The following is a 17,390-nucleotide window of genomic DNA, read 5'->3' on the forward strand; positions in this document are numbered from 1 at the left end:
AACGGTGGGGGAACCCCCCCTTCCACGTGATAGTGTTTTTCGTCAATGTTTGTGATGGGCCAAGTGCAGTATCATCAATGCTGCCATGCCAAGTAGTCCTGCCACTGTGCATACAGCTCCCAGCGCGAGCTGAAGGGCTGTTTCTACGTCCGAAAACGTGCACCCAAGAACTTCTCCTGCCATAAAGATCACAAACCCCGCCGAGAAGGCGTTCACAAGGGCGAGCATCGAGGATCCTTGAGTTGCGATAAACAGGCCCAGCAACGCGCCCGCTGGGGAAGCCAAACACAGGCCCGCCACGAGAATTAAGCGCACAGTGCCGGAGCTCTTCAGAGCGCGGACAGTGGCTAACGTCTCTGTCCATTTATGGGCGGCGATGGCAAGGGCAGAAGCCCAGACGGCCAAGACGTCGGTGGCGCCTCCCACCACCATACCTTCGAATAAGGCGTGGAAGGCGAAGCCAACAAAGGCAGAAACGTCCTTTAGCCTCGCACTCCCTGACACGGACGAGTCGTCCTTCGCGCAGAGCTTCGACAGTTCCTCCAAATCCCCCACGGAATCGTGGTGCTGCAGGTCATGCTCATGTCCATCTTCATGTCCATGCTGATGTCCATGCTGATGTCCATGCTGATGTCCATGCTGGTGAGAGTGACCCATGTTGTCAAGAAAAAAGAAGTAGAGGAACCCAAACGCAACAGATAAGTGCACCAGAGTCATCTTAACCGAGTGGCCTCCTATGTCTAGCGTCAGAGCGAACCCTAGACGTTCGTATTGTATCTCTGCTTCTGGCAGAAGGTGCAACAGGCCGAAGCCAAGAAGGGTCCCTCCACTGAAGGCTCCGAGACAAAGGGCAGTCTTTCCTCCGGGGGGCACGTTGACGACTGCCCCTATCACGGCCGAGATCAACATGACAACAGAGGCCATGACAACATGCACCGACACGTTATCGTGGACATCGGCGTGGTGGTGATCGTGGACATCGGCGTGGAGGTGGTCATGGGCATCGGCGTGGTGGTGGACTTCACCGTCTGATGGGCTGAGATCCAGAACGACTGGGGCATGAGGTGCCTTAGGAGTTCTCCGCTCGCTACGTGGAAGGCGGACCAATGCATCCTTCAGGCACTCCTCAACGGCAAGAGACATCACCTGTTCAACGTAGTGCCGATTCCCCTCGGGGAGGCAGCCTGAGTCCTTGAGGTACATGTGAAAATCTTCTAGGTAGCCAGTGCAGAAGAGTGCCTCCGCGTCGGCCAGTTCGACGGCTCCGGCCAACGGCTTGGCCTCTCGGAGCTCCATGAATAGCGTGCTCCCATCTGGAGGGCACAGCTCCAATAGATCTGGGATCCCTACGATTCGACGACTCTTGATCCGGGCGGACCCCAGAAGACTGTTCGCAAGCGCTAGGTGTTCCGCGCCCACCTCCGCCCCGTTGGAGAGCTCGTGCAGCGTTAGCGCCAACAGATAGAGTCCCTGCAGTCGGGGCAAGACTACCAGGTCCGGAGCGAAGGTGACGGGACAGCTGTACCTATTGCTGAACTCGAGAGGGTCTACACGGTCGAAGTGCACGCACTCAGCGAAAGAGAGCACGGACCCACCTCGGAATTGGTCCTGCGCCTCCCGCATCCTAGTGATGACCGCTCGGAACTGCGGTGCCACTCTGGGACGCAACGAATTAGTGGCCTGGAAGCCCAGAACGAGGTTCAAACATATGCACAGCACGAAAGCAGGGAGCATGTGCACTAGTCGCGAAACGAGCAATGCTGACAACTGACGGGCACCAATGGGCATTGGGGACAAGGCTCTGCGGGGGCCCTTTGGTGACACCGGGTGGCGGGGCTTGGGGCTGGGCATCTCGACGCCTCGCCTCGGGAGCAGACGCATAGAGGCATCTGGTGCGTGGTGGGGCTTGGGGCTGGGCATCTCAACGCCTCGCCTCGGGAGCAGACTACAGGCATCTCGTTCGTGATGGGGTTTGGGGATGGACATCTCAACGCCTCGTTGTGGGAGCAGACGCATACAGGCATCTCGTACGTGGTGGTATGAACTCGGCGGCGACGTCGATTACGGGGTTTATGGGGTCTGTGCGAGCATTGATGGGCAGGATCAGGTTTGGTCGTTTCTCCCTGGCGAGGCGCGGAGTGGTGGGGACAGGAATGCTGCTCATGACGCTGACGCTGCGGAGTCTCTGCGTTACCACACTTCCCTACTCGGATGTCAATCTGAATGGGCTCCGCTTTCTTGACGTTTCTGGCTACTTCCTTTACCGCCCGACGCTCCTTCTCGCCAAGATCGTGAGCCGGTCGCCGTTGTGGGGGTACATCCTCGCTATCGCTGTACACCGGCGCCTCCTGACTGTAGCCATCGTCACCAGGAGCGTCCCTGGCGGCAGCGTCGAACGCGTCAGGCTGTCGAGCGTCTCGTCGGCGGGAGCGAGGGACGGAACGGGCCTCTCGAGCTGGACGTTGCAAGTCGGTGGTGGGGTTTCCGGCAGGCTTGTAATCCTCGTAGTAAACTACGCGCCGGGGTCGCGCGTCTGGCATGGAAGGATAGAAAACTTCCGAGCGGCGGGAAGGATAGAAAACTTCCGAGTGTCGCGCTGGGTATCTCACAGCGCCTCGCCTGGGGTAGTCCTGATATGAGGGTCTGAAGCCGCGGTCATCAAGATACTCTCCATGATCTATGTAGCGTGGGCACTCCTGGCCGATACTGCGGTCTACGAATCGACGCCTCCTGTCAGAGCTGGACTTTGCCAGAGATTTATGCGGCGAGTCTCGAAGCGTCACAGGAATGCAGAGCTGATAGTCCCTCTCCTCCAAGGGAGCGTCCCTCTCTGCCTCCTGCATTCCTCGGATGGGGCCGTCACTCGCGCCGCGGGGAACAATCACCGGCGCTGGAGCTGGAATCGGCGTTGGGGCTGGCGATGGCGTTGGCATCGGTGCGTGTTCCACGGCGAAGACCACAACACCCATGATTTCGTAGTCCACAACGGATAGCAGATGCACCCGCAGCTCCTCAAATTCGTGCTGGATCTTGTCGAGATGTACGGTGGCGTTCCCTCTGCAGATTCTCCCTTCGCAATCTACAGAGAACACTCGAAGAATCATAGGAGTCTGGGTCATCTGGGGCATGAGGATGTTGAAGTCAGCTTGGGGGGCGTGAAAAGGACCCACGGCAAAGTTTTTGCCGTCTACGACGGCCTCCAGCTCCACTGCACCACTAAGATTGTTAAATATGGCTCGAGTCAGAGTGAGTCGCACCATCGAAAATTACGACTTTTGATAGAACACAGTGGCGTGTACTGCACATTGGAGTCACAGGTCGCAAAAACACACCTGACGAACACCAGCCTCTTGCAGCTTGTCGGCAGCGGTGCGCCCTCCAGCCACAGTTACTGGCCTGCTGGCGTCAATCAGCACTACCGCCTCGAACCCTCGGTCCTTCGCGTCCAGCGCCGTGTTTAGCACGCAGATGTCGAAGGCGAGACCGCATACGAGCAGCCTGCTGTCGGGTTGCAGGACGTCCAGCAACCCTGACGGATTTTTCTCGGTGCCAAACGCTGAGTAGCTATCCTCTTCAACATCGTAGCCTTTGCGGACGTGCACAGTTTTCTCGGGCAGGACCAGGTCAGGGTGGTACTTGCATCCGTTCGTACCCTGCACGCAGTGGTCAGGCCACAGAACGATGCCTTCATTCGTCACAGTAAAAGGCGGCTTGTGGTGTCGGGATGAAAAGCTTATGTGGCCTGAGGGATGGAAGTCTCGTGAAGCCACTACCGTAGGCGCCAACCTCGCCAGTTCGTTGACCTGCGGTATGATTGAGTTGCCATATGGAACCGGCATTGAGCCCCCAGGGCAGAAATCCCTTTGTACGTCAACGACGACAAGCACGTCACTTGGTAACATGGGCTATTGCTCAATTTCGACTTCCAAACGCTCCTTCAGCTCATACTTTTTCATGGTTGTTGTTGTTGCCATCAAAGAGCATGTTGGAAGTTATAAGCGAATCGTAAGCACACGTTTCGAATACTGCACAATAAATGGCCACAGGAAGCTACTCTGAGTACATTCAGCAACTAAAACCGTCGGACATTCTCGAAGACGCCACTAGGTGCTTGCTGCGGCAGTCCCTTGACTGCGCCAACGCAGGAGGGGAGCACCTCGCCAAGGAGTGTGGCGTATTCAGAGCGGAGGTCACCAGCCCCCAGTGGCAGGCAGAAGCTGGAAACCCTTATCAAGCGCACACCTGGAAGAAGTACCACGTAGGGAACCACGATTACGATCTCGTGGTATACCGACGTCCTCGACGAAGTTTACTAAGGAAGATATTGTGCTGCGGTCAGTGATCCTTCTGACGCTTTGGGCTCGAGCTGTCTTCCGTCGCAAAGCGTTTATGACAACTTCTGCTGGCTTTGCCAGTTTCCAACAGCGTACGGTGGAGACCACTGAGATCTCTGGGCAGCATGTCGTTCAGGGCCTCCTTCTGCTGCTCCCTCTCCAGCTCCTTTCGCTTCTCTAGCTTCTCTTTGTAACCTGAGGTGATGAAAGCCTCGGGTTCCTCCCCCGCTTCTTCAATTTCTCGTTGGAGCTGCCTCGCCACGACTATTTCGTTCTCCAACTCCCGTCGCTTGGCCTGCATCATCATGCTATCTATGTATCTGCTTTCATCCCTGTCGTCCTCGTCGGACTCCTCTTCCTTATTGAAACGTCCGTAGGAGACGACGCCGCTGGCGCCAACCACCTGTCCAAGCCTCCGCATCTCCTGCTGTCGTCGGTCTTTGGGTACGGCACTAATTTCTTCGTAAATCGCGTCGTACTCGAATACGTGGGGATCTTCTACAAGGGCGCGAGCCTGAATCTGTTTATCCATTGCACCAGCTGCTCTCTCTATACCCTTAAGGCCGCCGCTTGTGTCGGAATCGAACTCGGCCAGCGGCTTGCTAGGCGCAGCGGCTGTAGTCTTCTTGATGGAGAACTTCAGCGGCATCAAGCCTCGGTTAATGACCCAATTCTGACGATCTCATATCTCTCTCAACAGATTCACGCAGCCAAGTTCCTTTGAATGGTCGCTAACCCAGAGGCAATGTGGCTGCTGATTGTTCCAGTCCAGCGCCAGCTGGTATTTCGCGCCAGAGTAGGATCCGTTACGCAGGAGTTCAAAATTGCTCTACCCCACTGAGATCATTACGGGATTAGATACGAATATGCAACTCAGAAAACCCGCATCTTTTTATTCGTTAGCGCGTGTTGATTGATGATGCGTCTCGAGAGGAACGACTAGTACGATTATTTTTTGGATAAATATTGAATGCCTCTAAAACTGAAACCTCTCTTTGCGGAGGATAACACTCCTTGTTTACAGATCATTTTTAACAATCTTCAAAGGAGATCATGCCGAATGAAAGACCATCATGTAAAAGTGTAAGTTGTACGGTTTAAGCACCTTTATGATGCGATTTCCTAAGACTCTGCACTGGTTTCTAGACACCTGGACTCATTCCTACTATGGGTAGATTTACCATTTGAAACGAGATTGACATCGAAAGCAACGCGCTCGAAACTTCGGCATTACAGGAAATAGTCAGGAAGTCGGTTCTCGTCTTCACTGGAAGGTAGCACTCGCTCAGGAGACGGATCAAATTGGATACTGTGTGTGGCCATACCCAATTCCTACAACCGGAAATGATTGAAGTCGTCAATCTCTAGAATGGCTGCCTGGTTCCCGCAACGATAGCAGTAGTTCGGAGCTGAGAATATGGTGACGACGGACTCTTTGTGAGTCCACAAGTACCCGTCCATGACCAGCTGATGTGCCCGGGCTATAATCTGCGTTGACGGACCCGCACCCACTCACTTCGAGACCGTTGCGATGATTAAACTCTTGACTAACGTCTTCGCCGAATGTGTAGCCAGCGCCCCTTGGCGACATCCCCCACCCAACCCTCTCGTCTGGATCCGACCACAGCAGATCACACATCGGCCCTTCATGGGGCACTTCAACGTAACGGTTGACCTGCCTCACCTGGTCTAGCGTCTCCATCTGTGGAGACAGACCAGCGTGCGGGCAAAATATCTGCCTGCCGATTACAGCTGCGAGAGGCAGGTAGTCAAAAAGGTCAGTCAACATCCGCCACACGTTGACACTTTGGTACTTTCTCAAGCACTCGTCATAGAAACCGTAGACCTGTGTGGTTTGACGACTTTCGTGGTTCCCCCGGATTATTGTCACTCGGTCTGGATAACGCACTTTGAGTGCCAAGACCAGCGTAACAGATTCAACGGAGTAGAACCCTCTATCAACATAGTCGCCCAAGAACAGGAAATTTGTTTCTGGTGCAGTGCCCGCAATTCTGAAAAGCTCCTGTAAGTCATAGAACTGTCCGTGGATGTCCCCGACCACAGTCACGGGCGTACTGACCGGCTGAACCGTTTGCTCCTCCTTCAGAATGGACCGGGCCGTGTCACACAGGGCCTTGACGTCACGCTCTGGGAGCGTCTGAGTTAGTCGTCGTCGGGAAACCCACGGCACACTTCATAAGCGAGTCGATCTGTCCGTCCAGAGAAACAAGGTCGAGACTGGACAAGATGCGCTCCAAGCGTTCAGCCATTGCGTTCCAAGAATTGAGAGATTAACTACGTTCTCATGACATTGCGGCTCGCTGGACCTGCTCTCTTCGGACAGAGTCGTCGACCAAGAGTCGCTGCAGGTCGTCTTGGTTTGGGCAATCAAGCGTCGGCTGATCTCGGTACAATGCCACTATGAGCCGAAACAATCGAGCTGCCATGTCGGACATGGGCGAATCTCGGCAGTTGAACTCGATTGCATTGATCACCAGCAAGTTTAGATCAGCAAAATAGGCTGCTGGCCTGCGGTAGTACCTGAATAAACGACCCGGTCCACCCTTACTCGTTCTGCAACCGCTCTAACAATGTCATCAGACATATTGGCAACGGAACCTGCCGCCAGTAGTCCTTTACCCACAGGCTGTCATCGTCACCCCGGGTTGGAAGCGGTAGGGGGTTAACAAAGGGTAGGAACATCAAATTGGACTGCCTCTGACTGCGTCGTCTCGACTTGAGGCAGGACTCAACTGGCAAACCTATGACAACCTCGGTGATCTTGGTCAGCTTTTCCCTCTCTCTGACCGTCAGCCCACAAACGGTATCGGAAAACTCCATCGCTTCCCACACGTGGACGTAGTCAACCAGGTCGGAGTCATCCGTCCATCGCACTTTGAGACCTTCATATCCGTCGTCCATGTCGTGACCCGGCTTGAACCCAGGGAGAGTGGATCCTAAAAGCGGCAGCACACAGCCCTTTTCAACCTTCCGGCAGAGCCCTTCCACTGTGGCGCCTGAAGTACCGTTTTCCAGTTTAATCGTGACAGAGAGGTCGGCCGGGGGAGGCACGACTCTAATGGCCGCGTCGCCTACGATTTGAACAGTGCCTTCGTTTTCCAGGGCTGTCAGCTGCCCTGAGAACCACTGCTCTGCCTTTTGTACCGACCTTGAAGGGTAGAGGTACCCTGTCGCAGTGGGCGCAAGCGAGACCCAGACAAGCGAATGGGCGTCAGGGTGCGGAGGGAGAACAAGCAGCCGTACTTCCAAATGCGTGGTGAGATTGGATTTCGGGAGATAATCGGGGAAGCAGGGACATGTCTCCAACACCAGGCAATCGGCGGCCAGTCTTAGGAGATTTGGCTGACTCAGAAGTAGTCGAACCACCTCCAACGGCGGTAGAAGGTGTGGCAAGTCGGAATCTAAACCACCAGTAACTGTTTCCACGAATCCCTCAGGGAAGAACCTTAGGACCTCACCCACTTGGGGCACAACGTCAGGTTCACCCTCAGGATCTCGGTGTGATAACCACGCTCGGCTTTCCGTCATGGAAGGTTTAGTGTGCCAGGGACGTCCTTCGATAAAACGATAACAAAAAGGTTCAGCTCGAGGCGGGAGTGCAGCATGTCTCCGTCCGAAGTGGGAGTTGTCGCCTCTGCTTGTGATGTCATGGAAGCATCGGGTGCAGAAGGGCACCACCCACGGCACCTGGCGTAGTAGGTGGTGCAAGGGTGAATCGGAATGCATCCGCCCAGGACCCGTCCATCCATCAGACGTGTTGACGAAGTAATCAATCCACTCGTCACGGTAGCAAGGGAGATGAAATGCGCGGCCACACTTGCACGTCGTTGATGTCAGCGGCAGCGAGCACCGAGTGCAAGGGTTGACAAATGGTCCGGCCTCCTCTTCGAGTGCCGAGGTCACGCCGCCTGTAACATGGCCTACGTAAACCTCCAAGGCCTGCTCCAAATCCTGAGGCCAGCCCCCTTGGCAAAGATTACTTTCGACGCCCAAGGAGAGCAACGCCTCTTGTCTCAAGAGCGCCTCGTCGGTTTTGCTCTTCGATCCGGACTCATTATTGCAGAAGTTGAAACTGGAGATGAGTGCGGACAAGAAGCATTCATGGTGACACTGGTGGTCTCCTAGCTTCATCCAGCCACCTTGCCTGGCCCAGTAGCCGCCGACGAACTGCCCCTCCAGCATAGATCTGGTGCGTTCTACCTGCAGATTTGTCATCAGCGTGTCCAGTTCATCTTGGTCCACCACGGTGGCGAGAGCTTCGGTCAGCGGATCCGGAGGTGTTGTGCGATCGGGGCAGAAGACGCAGTGCCTCTCAAAATCGTCATACGACCCGACCACAGCCTTTCGACGCATCGACTTTCGGTCATTTATCGCCACAGTCGCCACGTACTCGCAGAGAGCGTGCAATTCGTCGACGGGCTCGGGGAAGGCGACGGCGTAATTGAACTGCCCCTGCAGGGGGGTCGGTTGCCATCCGGCCGTAGCCCGCCTAGGGCGGGATCGGATTGCAGGTCGTTCCGGTTCGCTGGGTATGGACTCAGACTCCGTAGCAGTGGAGACTGACGAGTAGGGGACATTTACCTCTCGCTCTTCCAACGACTCGTTAGCTGATTCATTGGCCGACTCACCGGTCAGCTCCTCTACGTAATGGCTGACGAGGTTCTCCGATGATTCTGTCTCAGACTTCTCCTCGTCAAAAGTGTCGTCGCTCGATTCGAAGATGGGTTCGCCCATCTGCGCCTCCACCATGCTGGCAATGCCGCGTATCGACTCCAGAACGGCGTTGGGTTCTCTTTCTGGGGGGAGAGGGTAAATATCCTGTCCTACGAACCGAACAGAATCCGCGATGCACTCCATGGCGTCCCATACACCCTCGTTACTGCGGCCTTCACGGAGTGCCCGTACATTGCGCACCACGGACGCATCCAAGTGTTCCACAGCATTGGCTGCAAGCTGTGAGAGAAGGAAACTCTCGCAAGCAACAGGGGGGTCCATCACTGGATTCCTGGAGGCTGCACGTGGCACTTTCGAATCCGTGACCGTCAGGTTCATGTCGCATGTGAACAACTCCAATGCGCGCAGACGGGAGACAGCAGTGTAGTTGATCGTCTGGGTGGGGATATGGACGGAATAAGGCGCTAGGGCTGCTTGTTCCCGCAGAAGGTCGAGCCCATGAAGGATGTGGTCGGCAAATGTCATGGGCCTCGCAGCGGGCTCAGCCCGAACCGGCCGATGGCGGGTATTCGGACACGGAGGAAGCAGTGGAACCCTAGGCTCCGGATGGGCTCGTGAGTATACCGGTCCGAGAAGTGGCGGATGAAAGAAAGTCGTGATGTCCTCAGACATCACGGGTCGGGACACGCCCTGCCTCTCAAGCGTAGTAAGCGGCGTCCAGCCGCACTGGAATCTCACCAAGGGCAGTCTGCCTTCTGTGGGCGGCCGAGGCAGATCTGAAGGGACTCGCGGCGGTTGACTTCGAAACTCTTCCAAAGGCCCCACGGCCCAAGGTTGAAAAACATTCGGAAGCGGCTCGTTGCAAGAGTCTGTCAGTAGCCCTCTAGGGATCTCGTGAGGAAGTCGGCCTGTGCCTTCTTCTACAAGGGTGCCGTACCCCTCATCCACGAGAGGTGAGGCTTCCTCCTGTAGGAACTGAACACATGGGGTACCTGAGAAGGGGCTCCAGCTGAAAGGCAAGCTGAAGAAGGCCACGCATCCGTTTCGCGTCGTTAGACTGAATTGCGTTCCTTGAGGGTGCCATTGCCCGTCCACCCATGAGCATACCCTCCGTGAGGGCCAGTGTCGGATGACTCGACCCTCTGCGACGTCCAGGATGTACACCTGTCCTGTGGACTCTGCGCAGAGTACGACGGGGGGCACGAAAGGATGAGGTGCGAGGACTGTGACGACGCCCTTCAGCGAGTGCCGAGACTTCTCCAGACTGCTGAACATGCTGTGGCGCCTGACGCCAGACAGGGCATCGAAGACGCTCACCTCACTGTCCCGGGCCGCTGCGGAGCGCGTGGACCCTCCCGACACAATACTGCCAGACACCACGATGAAGCGGTCGTCGCACGACCAGCACGCATTGTTTAGGGTGAACCGGCCATCGACGGGACGGGATCGTGGCCGACCGCTGCTAGGTCGAGCGGGCTTGCGATAGCGCCCCTCGCGAACGCGAACCGGGAGAACCATCTCCAGGTGGGACCTGAGTAGCGGGTTGGGCGGGTCCCTCCAGAGCACCACCGAGCCCTTGTCGTCCGTGGTGAGCAGCGCGGATCCGCCGTTGGAGAAGACCGGGTCTGGAGAGGACTCGTGAGGAAGGTCCATTGATGACGCGAGGAAATCGGCGACGGAGTCAACCTCGCAAATGACCGCAGGAGGGTCATTGGAAACCACAACCGGGTCCGGTCTGACATCGAATTCCACTCCTCCACTGGTGTCGGACCCAGAGGTCTCAGATTCGGAGTTGAAAACGGGTTCGCGGGCGCCGAATGCGTCAACTGTTGAGAAATGTGAGGAGAGGAAGTACTTCCGGTTGTGGTCTCCAGCCTCGTCAGCGCTGGAGGCGTCCTCGACACACCATGAAGCGCGGGCCCCATTCAGGCCTGTCCGCAGACGTACAAACACGATCCCTGGAGGCCTGGACCGCGAACTCCCATCAGGCGCAAGCCCGAAGGCCAACAAGAAGGTCCCTGGTCGCTCTTCCACATAGTCAAACGACCAGATCTCCGCACCTCGGAGACTATGGATGTCCACTACGTCAGGGTGTGTTCGTCCAGCGAGTAATGTCGTCATCAGGAAGAAGGAGATGGCTTCGTCGCGACACATAATGGCGCCTACGGGATTGGTGACATCCAGCCTCCTGGAGCACAAGAACCGCGCCAACCGAACACTCGACTCCAGTCGGAACTGACGCAGAGGCTCCCACCCCACGTCGAGCAGACGGCACAGGTTGACTTCGCCAGATGTATCTCCTGAAATGATCCATTCTCCATGTGTGTCAATATCGGAAATCTCGCTTAGGTGGCGCCTGATACTGAACAAGTGCCGACCCGTATGGGAGCTCCACACCTTGAGTAGCCCGTCATCTCCGGCGGTGACGAGGGTTGAATTGCTGACGTGTCGCACGAACGCCACTCGAACAGGAGTCGGACAGTCCAGTGATAGCGATCGCTCATCGTGCCCCAGCGTTATCAACACGCAGTCGAGCTCTGCCAACAGCGCCGCCGTACATCGCATCTGCGCCGCTAGGGGAACCGGAACTGGCGAAAGAAGCCTCAAGTCTGCGGAGGCCGCGACAAACTCAGGTACGTGAGGCGGAAAACGACACTGGGTGTACCTGCGTGTTGTGTTCGTGACGTTCATACCTGTGTCGCAGAAGAGTCCAGGGCTGAACGCACGACTCGTAGGCGAGCCTCTCTAGCCGTCGACGTTTACGCCCCAGCCGCTGCACCAGGGGTGCTACCACCTGCTGGAGGATATAGTCCTCAGGAAACACGGTGTCGGATACGTCAGACGTGTAGATATCGCGCTGCAACAGCAGGTCACCAAGCACGCGTGATGTCTCCTGTGTGGTGCGTAAACGCCAGCCTCACTGATGGGTCGTCAAAGGGTCTTAGCAACGCAGCCGTCGACCGCTTCTTGCTGTCGTGCATATCACGATTTTTCGAACTCCCAAGTTTCACATCATCAGAACTTCACACGGTGAGGCACATTGTGCTTGTTGACTCGGAATCTGGAGGACAGATACTGCTTCATGAAGGGGGTCTTCTCAACAAGGGGGGCAATCAGCTTGTCCAAAGCATCCTCGTCCTGAGTCAGCTGGGTGGTATCCTTGACGGGATCCTGGCCTTGTCGCAAGAAATTCCTCTCAGTCTTCTTCTCACCCTTGGTCTTCTTCGCAACAGAGAAGTAAACCTCATCGAATTTGGACGTGTCGACAGCAGAGATGTCAATCACAGTGGATGTCGCGATGACATAGCGGTGGTTGATGCTTCGGAGTCCCACGCCGTTGACACTCTTGGGTCCTACGACGACCAACGTCCCGTTCCTCAAAACTCTAAGGCACACTACTCGCTTGCCGGCGGCGGGACCGGCAAGGATAATGCACACCACACCAGGCTTCAGGGACTTGCGAACCTTAGCAACGTTGATGGTGCGCTCGCCCTTGCGAGTCGTCACGGTAGCGGTTGGGTGTGACCTAGGCTGCTTCATGTGATAAGTGGGAGACTCGATGGGTCCGACCGGTTAAACGTTGATTTTTGGGACAAAACGGCGACGTGACGCGCACCACGCCTCCGGTTAGAGCGAATCGTGCCTCTCACACTCGGAACTCCCTTTCACATCAACGCATTTAGACATGTATGAATTTGTAGTTCATGTGATGTTGCCAGGAAAAGTAAAATATTCACATTCATCATGGGCGTTCTTGACTTCCTGAAACCTGGTGTCGTGCATGGCGAAGATGTCACCAAGCTTTTCAACTACTGCAAGGAGCATAAGTTTGCTTTGCCTGCCGTGAACGTCACATCCACGTCAACCGTCAACGCTGTGCTGGAGTGCGCCAAGAAAGTCAACTCCCCTGTAATCATTCAGGCCTCAAACGGAGGCGCCATCTTCTTCGCGGGCAAGAGCATAAGCAACGCCGATCAGCAGGCGGCTGTCCTTGGCTCCATCGCTATGGCTCACCACGTCAACATAATGGCGGAAGCGTACGGCGTCCCTGTTGTACTTCACACCGACCACTGCGCTAGGAAGCTCCTCCCGTGGCTTGATGGTGTCATGGACGCCAACGAAGCGCACTTTGCCAAACACGGAAAACCTCTCTTCTCCACCCACATGATTGATCTGTCCGAGGACGTCCACTCCGAGAACATCGGTACCACTGCGAAGTACCTGGAGCGTATGGCCAAGATGAACATGACTCTCGAGATGGAGATCGGTATCACCGGCGGTGAAGAGGATGGCGTTGACAACTCCAAGGTTGACAACTCCAAATTGTACACGTCGCCTGATGACATTGACCTTGTCTACACCACCCTCAAGCCGATTTCCCATCGCTTCACCATCGCCGCTGCCTTCGGTAATGTCCACGGAGTCTACGCGCCTGGTAACGTGCAGCTGAAGCCCTCGATTTTGGGAGACTGCCAGAAGTACGTTAGGGAGAAGCACGGCCTTAAGGAGGTCAACCCCTGCACTTTTGTCTTCCATGGCGGCTCTGGCTCCACCCGTGAGGATATCCGTGAGGCTCTCGAGCACGGTGTCGTTAAGATGAACATTGACACTGACACTCAGTGGGGCTACTGGAGAGGCGTGCTCAACTTCTACAAGGAGAAGGAGGGGTATCTGCAGGCGCAGATTGGAAACCCCGAGGGAGCTGAGAAGCCTAATAAGAAGTTCTACGACCCCCGTGTGTGGATGCGAAAGGCTGAGGAGTCTTTGATCCAGAGACTAGAGGAGTCATTCGAGGCTCTCAACTGTTTGAACAAATGCTGAACAGCGACTGCAACAGAATCACATCACTGGAACGACTTCGGGTCGATTCCAATCTTTTTGAACTCGCCTTCCTGGTCGTTCATGTACCCTTGTAGCCTGTCCTGCGTCTCTTGACGGCGTCGTTTTTTGGCGGACTCCAGCGACAGCGAATTGAGTTGTTGGTCGGCTATCAGAGCACGTCGTGACACCAAAGCACGACATAGTGATTTTAGTAGGGCTTTCATGCGGTCGTTGTACTTAGTGTGCAGCTTCCTCCGAAGGTGGTCGTAAAAAATAGCGTGCTGGGCCTTCACCGGCTCGACATACTCGTTGCTCAGCAGAACGCTGGACTTCACAGGGTTCAAACGACCTTTCTGGAAGCTGAACGATTTGAAGCCCACACGGTGCGGTGTCCTCTTCAGAAGGTCCATGCAGAACAGCCCCGGGTAATCTACTTCATCCAGGCAGGTCATCCCGGCAGGCGTGGGTCTCTTTCCCACCAGGTTAACCCAGCGAGATCCGTCCAAAACGGCATCACTCGGTACCGTTTGCCACTCCACAAAATAGGGCACTGCCTGGCGCTCGCCCCGCAGCGTCCGAAACCGTACGAATACAGGTATCTGGTCCTTCTGAACGTCCCGACCCTGACCCCTCCACTGCGAGGGCGACCGTGCCAGCCAGACGTTGCGACGAGGATACACCGGCTCTCCCTTGAACCAGCCCAGCACAGGCTCTTTCGGAATAATTACCTCATTGGCCTTGAGGAGTCCTTCCGTTGCATACAGGTGATGAGAGCGCATCAGAGAGGCGGCGGTTGGCAGCGGGTCTCTTGCAGAGAACAGGTGCAAAGCGAACTCGTCTAGCCGGTCTAGAGCCCTGGCGTAGTCGAGTCTGTCGTCGTGAACTTGAAACAAGGCTGAACACAGAGAGATCAGGCCCTCAATATACAGTTGCAAAGGCCCTGTCCTCACCTTCAAGACCTCCTGCCAGCTACCCACATACCTGCGGGTTACGTCGCGATAGATACCGTTGTCCCCACACGCCACAGCGAGGAAGTGGTCGAAAGGTGGCTTGCGGTACTTGGTGAAGCACTGGGAAAACCGGTCAGCCTCTTCCTGAACCTCGTGGGAGGTCAGAGCTGCCTTTTCGGGGAAGCAGCCTCCGAAACGGCCTCCTTTCTCACAAAACAGAGTCTGAGGCGTGTGTTTTACGGTGGGAACTCCCGGAATAACCACAACCGGCGTTTCGAGAGTTGACTCAGGCGAGCCTTCACTGTCGCTGTCATCGGACTCGACATCCCACAGAGAGAAGGGCTTTCCGACTGACTGCTGAGGGTAGTGCAGTTTAACGACGTCTGAATCCATCAGAGGCGTCCAGCCATTTTCCATCACTGCGCCGGTGCCCACGTCAAACGACGTCCACCGACTTCCTATGTACACCTCTAAGTAGAGGACGGGTGCAGTGGATAGCAGGAGCGGCTGAGGTCCTGCAGGGGCTGTACCGTTCCAAAAGTAGCGTTGGAGCCACAATGGCTGCGGTCCGTATGAGAGCTTAGGAAGCTTAGGCAGCAGTGCCGAGTGCCGCCCCAGTTTGCTCTGCCATGTCTCGAAATTTCGGGCCACCTCAGCTCGGACGGCTTTGGCAGATGCGGTAGTGAAAGGGGCGCAAGAGAGTACGAGTCGCACAGGTAACTGGAGTGCCTTAAAAAGCGACAGCAGCACCACCGTGATGGCTGCTGAGTTTCCCCGTCGTGTTTGAACGACACGGATAAGTCGTTGCAGGACGCGACCGGCGGGGTGGCGGTCCTGCCACAGAGGCATCGGCGGCACCAGCGGCGGCCAGTCGGCGGGCCAAGCCAAGACATTGAAGGCGGCTACAGACCACATGAGCACGTGTGGAGCGTCTCGTCTGTCTGGTGAAGAGTAAAGAAAGCTGGACAACGCCGTAGACTTCAACAGGGGCTGTTCCGCCAGCCAGTAGAACGATGAGACTGTTGCGAACGTGCAGAGCAGCTCCGTCTTGCGGAGAGCCAGACTCAGCTGACGAACAAAGGCAGGTGTCGATCTGTACAACGAGAATAGAGCCAGCTGCCGTTTCATCTCTGCTGTGGCGGCCTCTTTGGGGATCAAGTCGATCAAACTGGCCGCACTGTCGACGGAAGTGGGGCCGGTTACTTCAAGTTCTTCCTCCTCTTCAGGAAGATCCACAGACTCGAAGAACCTCCGAGTATCTGCGAGGTGCCCTTCGGAGGACTCCTGCATAGATACATCCCGTTCTAGGTACTCCTCTGGGAGATTAGAAAGGTCAAAGTCGTCCAGGTCCATCCAATCAGAATGGGCTCAGAAGCTATTCGGCATTTCTGAGTGACCAGAATGGTGCTGCTCGAACTGGGCAACAAGATCAGCTCAGCGATAAAAAAGCTGAATGCCGCGCCTGAATGTGACGAGCAGACCTTGCGTGCCTTCATAAACGAACTCAGCACTGCGCTTATTCAATCTGACGTGAATATCCAGACCGTTAAGAGGCTTAAGGACTCAATAACGAAGCAGCTGGCAGCTGAGAAAGACGGAGACCGGCGGCGAGTTGTTCAGCAGGCGATTGCCCGAAGTCTGATGGACATTCTACAAGTGGAGAAGGAGCCGTTCAAGCCCCGGAAAGACAAGTGCAACGTTATCATGACTGTAGGCTTGCAAGGCGCTGGTAAAACCACCACCTGTGGGAAGCTGGCACTCCATTACAAACGACGAGGGTATCGCGCAGCATTAGTATGCGCGGACACCTTTAGAGCCGGCGCTTTCGACCAGCTCAAGCAGAACTGCGCGAAGATCCGAGTTCCGTTCTACGGCAACGACTCCGAAACGGACCCCGCAGTCTTGGCACGGGAAGGGGTGGAAATTTTTCGAAAGGAGCACTACAACTACATCATCGTAGATACTTCCGGGCGCCACAAACAAGAGGCGGCGCTTTTTCGCGAGGTGCAAGTGGTCTACGAGGCTGTCAAGCCAGACGACGTCATATTCGTACTAGACTCGCACATTGGACAGGCCTGTAAGGACCAGGCTCAGGCCTTCAAGGAAGCCGTTCCCGTCGGCTCCATCATCATCACGAAGTTGGATGGACACGCTAAGGGAGGCGGCGCCATCACAGCGTGAGTGCCAGGCATGTAGTGACACAGCGTGACGACCACCGGGGCCCCGATTTCCTACATTGGCCAAGGGGAGCACCTGCAAGACCTCGAGTCATTCGACCCAGCTTCCTTCATAAGAGGTCTCCTGGGGCTTGGCGACATCCCAGGACTGTTCAAGGAGATTCAGGAGCACGTGTCTGAGTCCATGGTTAGCAACATGCGCAAGGGAAAGTTTAGCTTTCGCGACCTTCAGTCTCAGTTCAAAATGATGCTCTCTATGGGTGGGGTGCAGGGTCTCATGTCCAAGCTGCCAGGGCTCGCGCCCGGGATGGATGAGGAGGGGCCCATGGCGGCATCGTTCCTGAAGAAGTCCTTGGTTATGCTCGACTCCTTCACTACGAAGGAACTTGACTGCGCAGACGCGCTGTGTCCCT

The 17,390-nt window shown here is 55.9% G+C and overlaps 10 protein-coding genes across 13 annotated transcripts; 2 read left to right on the forward strand and 8 right to left on the reverse strand.

Annotated features, from left to right (window-relative positions):
• Positions 1 to 42: 42 nt before the first annotated feature.
• Positions 43 to 1,734, reverse strand: KVP17_002222 (uncharacterized protein; the record flags this gene model as incomplete). Its single annotated transcript, XM_068518287.1, has 1 exon — positions 43 to 1,734. The coding sequence occupies one exon, from the start codon at positions 1,732 to 1,734 to the stop codon at positions 43 to 45; it is 1,692 nt and encodes a 563-aa protein (XP_068377062.1).
• Positions 1,735 to 1,739: 5 nt separating this feature from the next.
• On the reverse strand, positions 1,740 to 3,260 carry KVP17_002217 (uncharacterized protein; the record flags this gene model as incomplete). 2 transcript variants are annotated; one of them, XM_068518281.1, is made up of 2 exons in its annotated part: positions 1,988 to 2,174; positions 2,200 to 3,260. In XM_068518281.1, the coding sequence occupies 2 exons, from the start codon at positions 3,258 to 3,260 to the stop codon at positions 1,988 to 1,990; spliced, it is 1,248 nt and encodes a 415-aa protein (XP_068377056.1). The 2 variants fall into 2 exon arrangements, with proteins under 2 accessions (XP_068377057.1, XP_068377056.1); XM_068518282.1 differs by having other exon boundaries at positions 1,740 to 3,260.
• Positions 3,261 to 3,311: 51 nt separating this feature from the next.
• KVP17_002212 (uncharacterized protein) lies at positions 3,312 to 3,902 on the reverse strand (the record flags this gene model as incomplete). The annotated part of the gene is made up of 1 exon (XM_068518268.1): positions 3,312 to 3,902. One exon carries the CDS (start codon positions 3,900 to 3,902, stop codon positions 3,312 to 3,314), a length of 591 nt encoding a protein of 196 aa, XP_068377044.1.
• A 433-nt stretch (positions 3,903 to 4,335) lies between these two features.
• Positions 4,336 to 4,983, reverse strand: KVP17_002209 (uncharacterized protein; the record flags this gene model as incomplete). Its single annotated transcript, XM_068518263.1, has 1 exon — positions 4,336 to 4,983. One exon carries the CDS (start codon positions 4,981 to 4,983, stop codon positions 4,336 to 4,338), a length of 648 nt encoding a protein of 215 aa, XP_068377039.1.
• A 581-nt stretch (positions 4,984 to 5,564) lies between these two features.
• Positions 5,565 to 6,604, reverse strand: KVP17_005255 (uncharacterized protein; the record flags this gene model as incomplete). The annotated part of the gene is made up of 4 exons (XM_068515061.1): positions 5,565 to 5,643; positions 5,671 to 5,822; positions 5,851 to 6,492; positions 6,521 to 6,604. 4 exons carry the CDS (start codon positions 6,602 to 6,604, stop codon positions 5,565 to 5,567), a joined length of 957 nt encoding a protein of 318 aa, XP_068377065.1.
• A 33-nt stretch (positions 6,605 to 6,637) lies between these two features.
• Positions 6,638 to 12,010, reverse strand: KVP17_002215 (uncharacterized protein; the record flags this gene model as incomplete). Of its 2 annotated transcripts, XM_068518277.1 has the most annotated exons (4): positions 6,638 to 6,875; positions 6,904 to 11,694; positions 11,723 to 11,922; positions 11,951 to 12,010. In XM_068518277.1, 4 exons carry the CDS (start codon positions 12,008 to 12,010, stop codon positions 6,638 to 6,640), a joined length of 5,289 nt encoding a protein of 1,762 aa, XP_068377052.1. The 2 variants fall into 2 exon arrangements, with proteins under 2 accessions (XP_068377052.1, XP_068377053.1); XM_068518278.1 differs by lacking the exons at positions 6,638 to 6,875; positions 11,723 to 11,922; positions 11,951 to 12,010 and having other exon boundaries at positions 6,900 to 11,720.
• A 34-nt stretch (positions 12,011 to 12,044) lies between these two features.
• Positions 12,045 to 12,569, reverse strand: KVP17_002221 (uncharacterized protein; the record flags this gene model as incomplete). Its single annotated transcript, XM_068518286.1, has 1 exon — positions 12,045 to 12,569. The coding sequence occupies one exon, from the start codon at positions 12,567 to 12,569 to the stop codon at positions 12,045 to 12,047; it is 525 nt and encodes a 174-aa protein (XP_068377061.1).
• Positions 12,570 to 12,773: 204 nt separating this feature from the next.
• On the forward strand, positions 12,774 to 13,850 carry KVP17_002220 (uncharacterized protein; the record flags this gene model as incomplete). Its single annotated transcript, XM_068518285.1, has 1 exon — positions 12,774 to 13,850. One exon carries the CDS (start codon positions 12,774 to 12,776, stop codon positions 13,848 to 13,850), a length of 1,077 nt encoding a protein of 358 aa, XP_068377060.1.
• Positions 13,851 to 13,873: 23 nt separating this feature from the next.
• KVP17_002218 (uncharacterized protein) lies at positions 13,874 to 16,153 on the reverse strand (the record flags this gene model as incomplete). Its single annotated transcript, XM_068518283.1, has 1 exon — positions 13,874 to 16,153. One exon carries the CDS (start codon positions 16,151 to 16,153, stop codon positions 13,874 to 13,876), a length of 2,280 nt encoding a protein of 759 aa, XP_068377058.1.
• Positions 16,154 to 16,201: 48 nt separating this feature from the next.
• Positions 16,202 to 17,390, forward strand: KVP17_002216 (uncharacterized protein; the record flags this gene model as incomplete). 2 transcript variants are annotated; one of them, XM_068518280.1, is made up of 2 exons in its annotated part: positions 16,202 to 16,977; positions 17,005 to 17,390. In XM_068518280.1, coding segments are annotated over 2 exons (1,162 nt in total), but the record flags the coding sequence as incomplete, so codon positions are not given. The 2 variants fall into 2 exon arrangements, with proteins under 2 accessions (XP_068377055.1, XP_068377054.1); XM_068518279.1 differs by lacking the exon at positions 17,005 to 17,390 and having other exon boundaries at positions 16,202 to 16,981.

This window comes from the organism of the source record quoted next (assembly GCF_019968985.1).
Source record: "MAG: Porospora cf. gigantea B chromosome Unknown PgB_NODE_206_length_29047_cov_175.169, whole genome shotgun sequence".
NCBI classification, from domain to species: domain Eukaryota; phylum Apicomplexa; class Conoidasida; order Eugregarinorida; family Porosporidae; genus Porospora; species Porospora cf. gigantea B.